Raw genomic sequence first — 13,021 nt, 5'->3', positions numbered from 1 at the left:
TTGTGTCTATTTTTAGGTCCTGAAGAAACAGATTTCAAATGCCCTCTGAATTATTTGACCTGCATTGGTACAAACAAATGCATTCATTTGTCCCAGCTCTGCAATGGTGTTTATGACTGTTCTGATGGGTACGACGAAGGAGTGCATTGTCGGGGTGAGTAATTTGCTGAGCAAAAAATGCTTTAACTTGACCAAATTTCAATCAGCTAGGCAATAATTGTTGATGATCATTAGCTTGACTCATGTTCAAAAACAGAAGTTCAGGAACAGGTTCTGGGCCTTCTGCTAGAATCTAGTGTTAAAATATTCAGTAAGAGGTAATAGAAGTATGCTATAGTTCAGAAAGTTAAATTAGAATTTAAAAGTCCATTTGGACAGATTTCCAGAAGTGTCATAATAAAATCCAAGCCCATAGCCAAAATAAGCCAAAAAAATTTAATAAGGAATGAAAAGTGCCATCTGGAATTAATCAGTGTAATACTGCTGACTTTACAAAACTACAAATAGTAATTTTTATATAGCTGGGTGAGGATACAGGTTGTCTTGCAATGTATGACAATTCTTATTCACAGTGATGGGAATCATTTCTTTTCTTGAAGACTCTACTTTTGTAGTGCTTGCTCAACAAGCATTACAGAAAATCTACATTAGTGTCAGCATATTGATTTTAGCACTGGTCCCAGTATCCAAAAGGAAGTCAAACTAGCCACAGCAATACTTGACCCTTACTGAGGCTTTCTGATGTTGCAGATGTGGGCTTTTTTTTTGGAGAAGAGTATTCATGGTCTCAATGATTCATAGATTTCTATAAATTGCTCTGGATTGTGACGAAGGATTAAAAACTGCCCATGCTGAGTAATACCATTTATATATATAGTATACTGTAACTCTTTAAATTAGGAGAATAAAGGAATCAGAAAAAGAAATAGACTAAAATCCTATGCTAGTCTAAATTAAATGTTTTTTGTTGTTTGTTGGTTTGTTCCATATGTAGCCTTCTGTGGCCAGTACTTCGGAATGGCCACATTCATGTACCAGTCTTCATTCATGCCCTTTTAATTAGTGCTCCAACCAGCCTTGTGATGTTCAGATTGATTCCCACTCCTTTCTTTATTACCATATATGAATATGAAAAATTCCCACTGGGAAAATTAACGTCTACTCTGATAAATTATGGTAACATTTAGTAAAACATATGAAATGTAAACATTTGATCACAGAACACGCATATGAAGTTCTTTTATAGATATTTTTTATTAAGGAACACCTAATGTCATAGGTGGTTAACAACTCATTCATATTTTGCAGCAATTATGTATTTTGACCTGCTTATTAGAGACGGTTCTTAAAAATATTAGTGGACACATTTCTATCAATAAGCCAAAGAATACAGAAAACGAAACTGTGATATTATGGTCATGCAGTTTTCTAACATCTGCCACTAGTATGTCGTTGTGATATGTTCCTGTATATCAGAAATTTGAATGCAATAACGGTATTGCCTATGAATGGAGAATTGTTGAGTCATTCTGTTGCTGTATATTTTAAGTGCTGAATATATAATTGATATGTTTAGATCATCTGTGTGGCCAACATCTGTGAAGTTGTCCCAGAAACCTAGCTGAGTAGTTATTTTTTCCTGGTATTAGTAGCAAAAATAGCATTCAAGTTATGTTCCTCTTTAATTAAGATTATTCATCTGATATTTTTGATCGATCAAGGTGGAAATGGCAGTTTTAAACACTGAATTGCAAAGAGCTCACTTGGTCACTGTCCTTTGTTGAAATGTTTTACTAGAGATTCTGGTCATTCTGTGTAATGACTCCTGATTCAAGGTATAGGGCATGTGAATATCGCAAAGACATTGCAGCATGCAGGTCACAGTTCCACGAGGGTGAATGCTTCTAATAATGCTTAAGAACTATTGGAGCATAAGCATTCTGTAACTGGAACTATTTTAATTTCTTTCTCTAAATTTGACATTCTTCTGTTCATTCATTATATTATGATCGTTGAGAGATATTCAGGCCTGCACCTTTCCCTGGGAAGTAAAAATATGATCGTATTTGCAGTGTGAGATGGTAATGTATGTGAAATTTCAAGGAAATAGTAGTAAATACAATGACATTCCTTTCTCATCATCTTTTATTTCAGGCACATATGCATTTTTTGCTGGCGAATGTAATGCATAAATTCAGGAGGGGTTGTAGCAGTATGAAATAAAAAATGTTTTATTATGTATAGCTGTTTCACGTTATGTGTTCCAATGTCCTTCAGAGGAGAAGGGGTCCTTAGTTCACTGAAACTGAAACTCACAGCTTGTGCTAGTGGGAGAACATCTGTATCTGGTCATTTGGGTTTCCTAGCTATTTTTTGACTAATTGAAGGATTCTTCAGAAATGCTGGAAGCATAAACAAGTGCTCAAAGTGTATATTTGCCCCGTGTTTGAAGTGTAGGTTGGGGCTGGTCAGCGTTCTTAGACTCAACTTGGTGCAGTCTTGCCAGGTCAGGGAGATGAGTGCACTGGCTGTTTGGAGGCTTGACAAGGCTCAGGTAAAAGTTACTGATGCCAAAACTGGACCCAGGCTTGAGTAGTTCTGGCAGAGGACTGGTTCAAAGCTGTTCTTGTCAGTGAAGCTTTTTACTTCAGCGCAGTTCTTCATGTTTCTTCCGAGAGCCAGATCTCTATTTGTGTTGCATTTTCAGCCACTTTTAAAGCTCAGCCAAGCAACACGCTGAGAATTCTTGTGCCACAGGGGAGCCGCCAAATTACCGCAAGCTGAACTATTTGAGCTCAGCATGTTTTCTTCCCACCCTTCATCCCAGCACACCATGCTCATGAGCTTGCCTAGGGAATTGCCAGTATGGGACTGGGACCAGCTGTGGTCAGCTACCTCAGGCATCACGTGCCTTCAGCTTGTTCCAGACTCTGGTTCTGTGGCTTTCTGAAGGTGAAAATACCTCGTTCCTTTCTGAAGGCTTTAGGAGCAGCTTACACAAATACCCATCAAGGATAGAAAGACAGAGTAACTTGGCCTTGACTTGGTAAAGGATTTAGATATATCCTTAAGATAATTTCTAGAGAATTACGGTCACATTCCTATGAATCTTAGAAAGGGGTTTTAATAGGGCTGCAGAGGTGATCTGTGCAGTTCTATAAATCTGCACTTTTTATATAATGGCAAAAAATTGAAGATGATATGCCAAAATTAGTTTTTTCTCTGATTTAGAGCTGTAGAAAACAAGGAGTTCTGCAGAATTTAGAAATGCCCTTTTTCACTTAACTAGCTTAAGAAATAAGCTATTATTAATAGCGAAGGAATTATTATGCTAAAATTATGGACATTTCAGCCAGCAAATACTAAAAGATTACTGAAAAAAATGCTAGCACAAATGGTCTGAAAATCTTTGGCTTTATGCCAATCTATCATAAAATGAAACACTTTTGGAGCAATTACCTAGGAAAAAAACTGACAGAAATAACAGGGGCCCAGGTAAGAGCCCAGTGCAATTACACAGTGATGCTCTGACATTAAAGGTGAAGTATGTTTTGCATCACACTGCAGCGTCCATTACATGGTGATGGGCACTGTTGTGGGAATACTGCAGCAAGTTTATCCCTTGCAGCTGACAAGACAATATAACAGCTTTAGCAGCCTACGTGTACAGTTCTCCAGTGGATGCATTAACAGCAAAGTACATGGGGACCTCATTAAATAGTCTTCTGTCAAAGCTATGATGTGGGTTATGCACTGTGCTTTTTGGTTTGAGGACAGACAAGGCAATGCTTTGGGGAGAGAAGGGAAAGAGGAACGTTGGAGGGACAATCTGGAGGTTTGCTCTTGCACTAATCCCTGAAATGCCATGGAGTGATCAGGTTTTTGAGGACACTTCCATTCCAATTGCTGCTACTGGTCAGCTCTCAGTAGTGTGTGGCCAGTACCCCATATGTAAAGTGCCAAGGATGCTGGCCTGGGGCTTGGGGAGCCCACAATGAGCACGCATTGCTCATTCTGGCTCTGGGTCACAGCATGTCCTCTCACAAGTCAGAGCTGCATGAAACGTGTGACTGTATCTTTTCCCATCTGTAATACTGAGTGTTCAATTGCCTATTGAAATTAATAGTAATAGCAGGACTGTGGCATCCATTAAAGCCCTTGCTATTTTGAGAGTCACCATCAAGGAATTGCCTGCATGTTTCCCTGCCTGCCTACTTAACCCTGATGACAGGACGAGCCTGGGCAGACAGGACAATCTGCATTACCTTTGGAATAATGTCTTATGAAAATAATTTGGGAAAAACAATTGATATATTAACTAGGTGTAACCCAACATGTTTTTATAGGCTAATTACAAATAAGAAAATGTAGGACAGATCACAGTGGTCACTTGATGTACTTTTTAAATTAAAGCTAGAAGTGTAACTGAACTTCAGTGAGATCTGATAGAATCCTATTTGGATTATTTGCATCTTTGTTAATTGGGATCTGAGCTATATTCTCTAATCTATAAAATATACAAAGATTAACTCTGGATAATTTAGCATTAAAAAAACCCTGCAAAACACACATACAAAGGATTTAGCCAAATAATTGTTATGTTTGCAGCAGCCTATAATCAGGGTATTAATTTTCAGGTTAGGCTTTTTGAATCAATTGTTATAAGACGAAGATTAATGCTGCTTCTATTGAATCGTGTATTCACTCACTTCTACAGCTGGAACACTGGGAAATTCTAAGTAGCGTTTACCAGAGGCAAAAACACACATTTCAGAATTCTATGACATCTTCAGATCTTTCAAGAATGAGAAATTACAAAACTAAATGTTATAATGCTGTGGAGATACATTCAGATCCAAAGCTACCTTTTTTTTTTTCTGCCCTGCTTTTCCTTTCTCATGAAGTAGCGTTTCAGAGGAACAAAGAAAATCTAAATTAGTCCAGAATTGTAAACGTTCCCAGCGTTTTCTCCTGAGACTTTTCCTATGCACACCTGCAAAAGAAATCTCTGTAAACTCATTTGGTTTATTCTGACAAGCTTGAAATCAGTCATCATCCTCTAAGACTGTGATGTACAAAGTGTCACATCAGGTTACTGAAACCTTGAACCCCCAGGAAATCTCACACTGCTCCTGATGTACCGGCAGGGCTGCTGAAACCATCAGGTAACACTCAAAATTATTCCCTCTGCAACCACTCTGCATTTTGTATCAAGGTTTTCACTTCTGGTTATAAGACAGAAAAGAGAAAAAAGCATAGGCACTAAAATAAGATGATCATAGGTAGTCTTGCTTCGGATCAGAGCTGGTAGTAAATAACTGCATTTGTCTGGGCAAAAGCTTATCTTGCTTTGTTGGGGTTTATTTTGTCTCCTTCTCATTTTACCATCCAGCTATCCAGGTCCTTGTACGTTATTCTCTTTCTCATCTTTTTACCTTAATGCAGTATGATGTGGCTCATTGAAATTATCCAAGGTCATTTAGTCTGTTCTGCTGTCAAGAGAAAGAAGTCATGGGCTTGGTGATTTAATAACTTTCTATCACAAAATCCTATTGCAGCGAAGCAAATTAAAGGTGGCTGGCAGGGGGAGAGAGCAGAGGAAAGAATTTGAGTGATGTGATTTCATCCCACCTTTTATGGGCTGTTGCTAAAGAGACATCTCAGGCCACAGTACACAAACGAACACCGTTGTTAAGACATCAGTATCGTCTGTATAGTACATGATGTGTAGAATTTAAAAATTTCACCATATGTGATGATAATAATATGCGATACTGGATCGTTAAAGAGCGTAGGACACAGGTTGTGGAGAGTTTTGTGATTCTGTCCATTGAAAGAGTAACACGTGTTTTGTCTGCTCCCAATCAGTATTTCCATTTCAAGTTGCACTATTTATTTTCTTGAGACAAAAAGTTGGATAATGTTACTTACTGGCAAAATCAAAGGTTGGTCAGTTATGGCCTTCCTCAGTAGAACTGCTGGCTAGTTTTCCTGATAAGCAAAGTGTTTTTAAATACATATGCTTTCTTTAAGGTTATGGAAACCATTTTTACAGTGGGAAATGCACTCTTGAACCATGGAGTTCTTTCTAAAATTCTTTATGTGATGGGATTAAAGATTATAACTCCAGTATTTTAGTTTTTCTATGATTCTGTTGCTAAGTAAAATGCAGAAAGTTTAATGGACACGTCAATGTCTTATATTACAAACTAAATCGTGGTAGTTAAGTGAACCAGTTAGCTGGCATGGTGGAGAGCTGGCTTACACAATCTTGATGAAAACGGTTCCAGTCAGTGCAGCAAGGGCGTGCGATGGAGTGATCTGAGAAAGCTTTGTGCTACTTCCATGGGATTTAGGTTAAATGCTGTTGCCTGCTGTTACTGTTTTGAGGATGCCCTCTATCAAAAAAAGAAAACTGACATTCAAACTCTTGCAATAAGCATCCAATTTTCAGTGTTCAGTTTCAAGAATTTTAATTATCTTTCTCTTTAGTAGCGTGTATTATTACCTGATAAATTTTCCTGTTACAGCTAGTAACATTCTTTAAGGAGTTATCTCACATAACGTGTATATATATGTGTGTGCGTGTAAAATTATACATAAAAATTAATTGCAAAGTACTTTTATGGAGATAAATACTCTAGGCATAATCTCTATATTAGGAATTCCGGGGCAAAAAGCCCTGAAATTCATAAACTCATCAGCTCAATTAGAGTTGCTACTTGGCTTCCATTATTTCACATCACTGAGTATATCTTCAATTCATCTTCAAAACACAGACGTGGAGACAGCTTTCCAGTGAGGAGAAACTGGGGCCTGACCCCAAGTGCTTACAGAGCTGTAATAACCTTGAGGCACTGGGAGAATGATGGCAAAAGATTTCTCATCTGCTTGCTGGGGAGAAAGGAAGGTAGAGTTTAGACTTACTGAAATCTTACTTATACTTTTTCCAGTTTCTGCTTGAGTTTTTTTTTTTTTTTTTTCCAGTATGTATCTTTTTGAGTATACAAGATCTTTTAAATTTATGCCTACATAGTAAGAATTCAATTAATATTTCTTACATTAATCATAAAATTATATCTGATGAGGAAAACTGGATTGTAAGTACCCATCCATCAAGTAAGTCATCACTATTAAATTTCCATGGATCCTTATTCTAGTGACATTATTTGCGTATTCCTTGCTTGCATCAACAGAATTGTAAAGTGAGTGAGTAACCTGATTTTTGAAGTGAGAATGAAAATGAAGTTTAAGGTACATTTGATGAAAAACATGGCTTCAGTCTCCCTAAGTTTATTCATAAAGCCGACCTAAATTTACAAAATGGTATCAAATGGAAAATGGAAAAGAAGAAAGAAAAGAGCAAATTCCAGGGCTAGCATCACGTAATTTGTCAGAAGTGTAGTTGTCAGTTTTCTGCCCCAGGAGCCCTCAGCCAAGCTAAATTATGAGCCTCGGTTTCAAGTTCTTTCCCTCCCTGCCTGAGGGGATTTGACTTCCCAGCTCCTTATCTTCCCAAGGTGAATAAACAAACGAGCAAACTACAAGATGTTCTGCATGGGGGATACAGCTCCTCCTCATGGTGCTCCTCTCTGACATAAACAGTTAAACATTTATTGTAACAAATACTTGGAGCTCCAGTTGTGTTCATTATATTTCCCATGGCAAAGAGTTGGTCTGGTTTTTCAGTTAGTTCTGTCTCAACTATTATTTGTACATTATTAACCAAAATGGTTAAATTCTGAGTGTTGGGGTAAATGTACTTCCACTTGGCATACGTGTATGCCCCTGTGTGGCATCCACTTTCCTTGCCATGTCTATACAATGTATATTGGAGAACTTGGAGGCATCATTTTGAGGAGACGCGCTGAATCAGACAGCAATCTTCAGCCTCTGCTCAGTGTTGAAGCACTCTGGAGCTCTCTGGGGAAGGCTGGTCTCCTTCCCTGCTGACATTCTGCCTGTCGCACTGCATATTTGCATGCCTCTGGAGAATGAATGAATGAAAAGGACATCTCAGGGCAGTGGATTTAGGGCACTCCTGGAAAAAGGAGTTCAAGTGCCTCTAAATGGTGCAAGGATAAGAACATGTTTCTCTAGGGTCCCCTGTCTCCCTACTCTTGAGAATAGAAAAGAAACAAATTGAAACAAGTAAGGGTTTCATTCAAACAGTTCTTACCCTTCCTTTCCTGCTTTTCAGTAGCTGGAAAGCATTGTCTAGTTTTTACAGAGGCTTCCTGATATGCAATCTGTAGTCTGTTATATCAAGGAGAACATGATTGCCAGGCTTGAATCTTTTCAGGTCAGTTATTTACAAAATCAGAAAACTTGATGAAGGTAGGCTTCCTTTGCCTAGTTTTTAATCATTCCCTTAAAGCGTTCAGAAGCCAATACATCAGGAAGATTTCTTTAGGCTATTCTGCCTTTTTTACACAATACAATTTATAGGTGAAAAAAAAAGAAAAAGAACTCATTCATTTTTCTTCTAGACAAGGATTTCAATTTCTTACCACATCCCACTCCTTGCATTTTGCAATTTTATATTCAGGAAACTGTATAATCAGAAAGTCTAAGTCATTTTCTAGTCTTGTAATACAGTTTAAAAATTAGAAGTTACCATCGTTCCTTAGACTATGATAAACAAGTCAAGATGACACCAGCAATCTTAAGTGAGATTGATAATATTCAGTGTTGTGAAAAATTTTGCTTTAACACTTAGAGAAATAACTCTTGGTCTTCCACTCAGAAGCAAGAACATGCATAAGCATACAAGAACCGGTTTCCAGAATTCAGTATATCTTCTCTGGAAGGTTTCGGTCATCTTTTGTTCACAAAATTATAAGTCAAGAAAGCATAACTTGATAATGACATAATAATCTTTAACTCACAGCATTACGGTCTATATTTTGAGTTACACGTGAAAAATACAAGTTAACATATTGGGAGATGCAGTAGAAGAAGTTAAAAATGTAGGGAGATATGAAAAAGAAAAGTGATGTCATGGGATAATACAGGCAGTAATTGGCAAGTAAGAAGAATCGCTGGAAGCAATTAAAAAAAAATGAAAACTAGGAAAATACAGAGATCCGTAAATACGAGGTTTGGTGCATTGTTATACATGAGGGCTAGTAAAGCAGACCTGTGGTTGAAATTTGTGATTTCTCATCATGTTCTTACAGATTTCAAACTGAGAAAACTGCATACTTCTGTATTATGTGCTGCAAAACTCTATTCCTTGGAATTTGGAGAAAGACAATATTCACTTGGAACTGAAGCTCTTAAAATCACAGATGATATTAAATGGTACTTGTACAGGCTTCAGTAGTACTCACTTCATAAAAGAATAGGAACTGGCTGCATTTTAATCCCATATAATCTATGCTGTTGGTGTATTGCAGAAAAGACAGATTCCGATCAATATCTTTTTTAACCAAACACACGATGCAAAGAAAATATAGGTCTTCTCTATCATTCTCTGTGCAAGTAATGTGCTCCCAAGGTTCTGAAGTTCTTTAACTTCTTCTTCAATTATTAAAGCACTTGTTAAAAAAATTAAACAGTGCTCAACAAGGAAAATATTTTAGTCAGGATCCGATCTGAAGCTGACTTCAGTTGATGGCAGTATCCCTTTGATTACAGGCCACTGGATTGGGCCTATCCAAACCAAAAAAATAGCTTGTGCTTAACTTTTTGAAATGCTTGTACTGAATTGTTGTTTAAGCATTAATATATACAAAAGGATGATTATTTTTCAAGCAACTGGGAAAATGCTAGATGCAGAGAAGGGTGAGCTGGATGTGAAGTGCAGGATGTGACCTTTTCCCACTCTGTGCAGAACAGTAATGTCTTCTGGCATGTATCTGAACTGTTGAGTGAGGATGTTACGATTGTATTGGCTGCTCTCTGAACTTTTTAACTCCAGGAAATCATGCTGTAGAAAGGTATTCTATGACATGAAACTTCCTGAGACTACATTTAACATCTTTCTAAATTAATTTCTTTTCTATCCAGTCATTCTTAAGCTCCACTAACATGGAGCAACAAATTAAAAATGCCACTTGGTAGATAAGTTATCTTATATATGGGATGGATCAGTGGAACAATGGACCGTTGTCAGCTTTCAATTATTCCTGAAGGAAGTGAAGGCCAATAAGATTGTAAAAGAGGAGGAGTTTGCAGCACAGTAGGCTCTGATTACAAAAATGGGTTTATCAGATGCACAGTGACATTTTTCTGACCCTTTGGGATGCAGCTTGGTTTCCAAGCTCATGTGATCTTCCATGAGAGCTGATGTCACGTTCCCAGAGCCAGATTAGCCAGAGAGAAAATGTCTGTGTCTTAAAATGAAAGACTCATTTATAGTGATTTAAGCCCCAAACACATCTCCTCACCATGCTACTGAAGGTCAGAATCCTCGCTCATTAAGAAGTACATAAAGCCTTTTAAACAAATGCACTTTCTGATTACCAGCAGGCAATTCAGCACAATTTGTTGCTGTCTATGGTACTTTTTATTTTCTAATGGTCTTGCATATTTGATAGCTTCTTTCAAAATTATGCGTCAGATGAAGGACCTGCCACTAGTTTAGCTGACTTTTTCTCCCTTTTTTAATGAAGTGCATCTCCTTAAATTCAGCAGAAGAGAATCCAGCTATGCGTAGGAAAGGTGGTTCTTTGTATCAGTTATGTACGCCTACAGAGTAAATATAATGGTGATAGAAGTCCCTGTGGACCCCTGAAGGACCTTTTTGGGTTAGGGAGCCTGGAACTGTGACCTCTGTACTTGTGTCAGAGGGAATATGTAAGAGGGGAAGTGTCCTCTACTAAAGGACAGGAGCTTTTGGTTGCTGTACTCCCTGTTCTCAGACTCTGTCTAATTTGAAACTGTTCCTTGCGGTTTTTCCCTGGCTTTTAAAATAAAGCTCCTGTAGTTGAAGGAATAATCTCAACTGGTGCATTAATTTTAAACATGGTGATGAGGTGCCTCCGTGGCAAGCTGCCTCAGTATTATTTTAAGATGATTTCAGGAACCATCCCAAAAACCTACTGGATAAATAATGTGCTTGCAGGATAACAGCTTGTGCCCCTGACTGGCTGTGTCATCATTTTCATCACCACTTCTTAGTTGCATTCTTTGTTATTGACTCTAATAATTTATTAAAAACAAACATATCATCATTTAATGAGCATTCAGATCTTGATTTATTTGCTCAACTAGATTTCCAAAGTTAAAACAATCTGCAGTCACATTTTATGTTCTCTTTTAAATATTTATGACAGAACAGTTCCATCTGGGATCAAGGCATTACCGTAGGAAGTGCTGTAGAGTTGCAGATTAGAAGGAGAATAGCTCACAATTCTGTACTATCAAAACACTTAGTTGTCTTCTGGCATATTTGAGCTTCTTTACTTCATTGAAAGACAACGATGTGATACAAGAGCAGCATGAAATATTTATGCACCAGTAATTTTTAGGTACAAGAGTTGATTTCTACAGGAAAGTCATGAATGTAGCTTTAAATTCCCAAAGTAATAGCATGCAGCAGCATCGGGAGAATAAAACAGGATGGGAATAAGGTCTGTGCTGCAAATGGTTATGAAGCTACATAAAAACAAAACTGTTCTGACATCCTGAGTACTTGCATTTAAGGACATTGTAATTAGAAATACTTTTGTGAAGTGTAACTATTCTGCCAGGAATTGACACAAACATTTTATGTTAAATAATAATCAGATAATTACGAATTTAAGTGGACCCAGCATGGGGCCTGTCCTTGTACTTCTTGCTAAATCTGAATGTCATATGCTACATAAGAATCATCCTGAAAACACGGCTCTGCTTAACATGGGAGTCGTATGTTTTGATTTTTAGAAAAGGGAAATAAATACATATCCAAAGAAAATCTCATGTTGGTCATAACGTCTAGTGTTAGAGAAAAGGATAAAACAGAATCGTCTTCAAACAGTAATTTCCCTCTCTTGAGCTTAATGGAAAAATGCTTTAAATATCATCATACTTCTTAGTGACATTATGTGGATTATTGTTAAGATAAAGCAAAATGGAGATCACAGATGATTCCTCTCATACAGTAAGTGGTTTCTATATATGTATCCTATCTAGGTTTACAAAGAAGAGATAGATGAAAGGCAGAAAATGCCCTTATGTGATCCCAACAGAAAATCAGTCTTTCTACTATTTGAAAACAGGTCTTTTATTCTGAACTCCACCAGTATAGGTCAGGTTTTTTGACATTGTCTTGAAACTGATGTAAAGAGATGTATCATTCCAGTGCTGAAACTGTTAAATTTGCAGGATGTAAGGAAAAGCAAACATTTTCTGTAAAATTCAGAAATTTGCAGTCTTGTAATTTGCATACCTTTAAAAGGTCCACTCATTACATTCAATAAAAAAAAAAAAATTGTTCCAGTTCAGGAAATGTTTCCATCCTGAAGACTAAGGTCTACAACTGGGACAAAATACAGGCAAAATGCGTCAGCTTTTCTAAGAATTGCTATGATCTGAAGAAGCCCTTGCTGTATAACTAAGGATATATGTAATAAATAAAATACTTACCCGAGGATGTAAATGATACATAATACATGTGCAAGTTGAGTTAGTTTGTACCCCAGCTCTACAGACTTCCACATCCACACCATCATATGTATAAAGAAGATGTAGCACAGTCAATGAATTTACCCTACATTAGTTGTGTAAGGAAAATCAATCTGTTGGTCTTAATAAAGCTGCCATCACTTCAGCAATGTTCAGCAAGGGATCTAGGAAGCTTTTTTTCCATCTGCAAACTGTAAGTGAAAGTAGAAATTGCTGTTGGCTCATGTTAGTATGAGTTACAATCATCTTTCAAAGTAAAAAGTAATATGAATGAAATACAATTCTTGTTAAGGGATACATCTGCAGGCCTTTGCTTCCAACTTCAGCTGTGAAAGTGCTTCTCACAGGTTTCTTTCTTCCCTAATGAAGGCACAGCTGTGCATTTAGGGGTACTGACAAAGAGTATGGT

General features: G+C 37.3%; 1 protein-coding gene across 4 annotated transcripts in view; it reads left to right on the top strand.

Annotated features, from left to right (window-relative positions):
- Nucleotides 1-13,021, top strand: part of LRP1B (LDL receptor related protein 1B) — a 603,435-nt gene that overhangs the window by 243,514 nt on the left and 346,900 nt on the right. For all 4 annotated transcript variants that reach the window (XM_021398823.1, XM_021398822.1, XM_021398824.1 and 1 more), the window contains exon 3: nt 17-154. In XM_021398823.1, coding sequence (XP_021254498.1) covers nt 17-154 — 138 coding nt within the window. The remainder of the gene's footprint in view (nt 1-16; nt 155-13,021) is intronic.

The sequence above is a fragment of the Numida meleagris genome, chromosome 5 (genome assembly GCF_002078875.1).
Source record: "Numida meleagris isolate 19003 breed g44 Domestic line chromosome 5, NumMel1.0, whole genome shotgun sequence".
Lineage (NCBI taxonomy): Eukaryota > Metazoa > Chordata > Aves > Galliformes > Numididae > Numida > Numida meleagris.
This window is presented reverse-complemented; position numbering and strand designations above follow the sequence as displayed.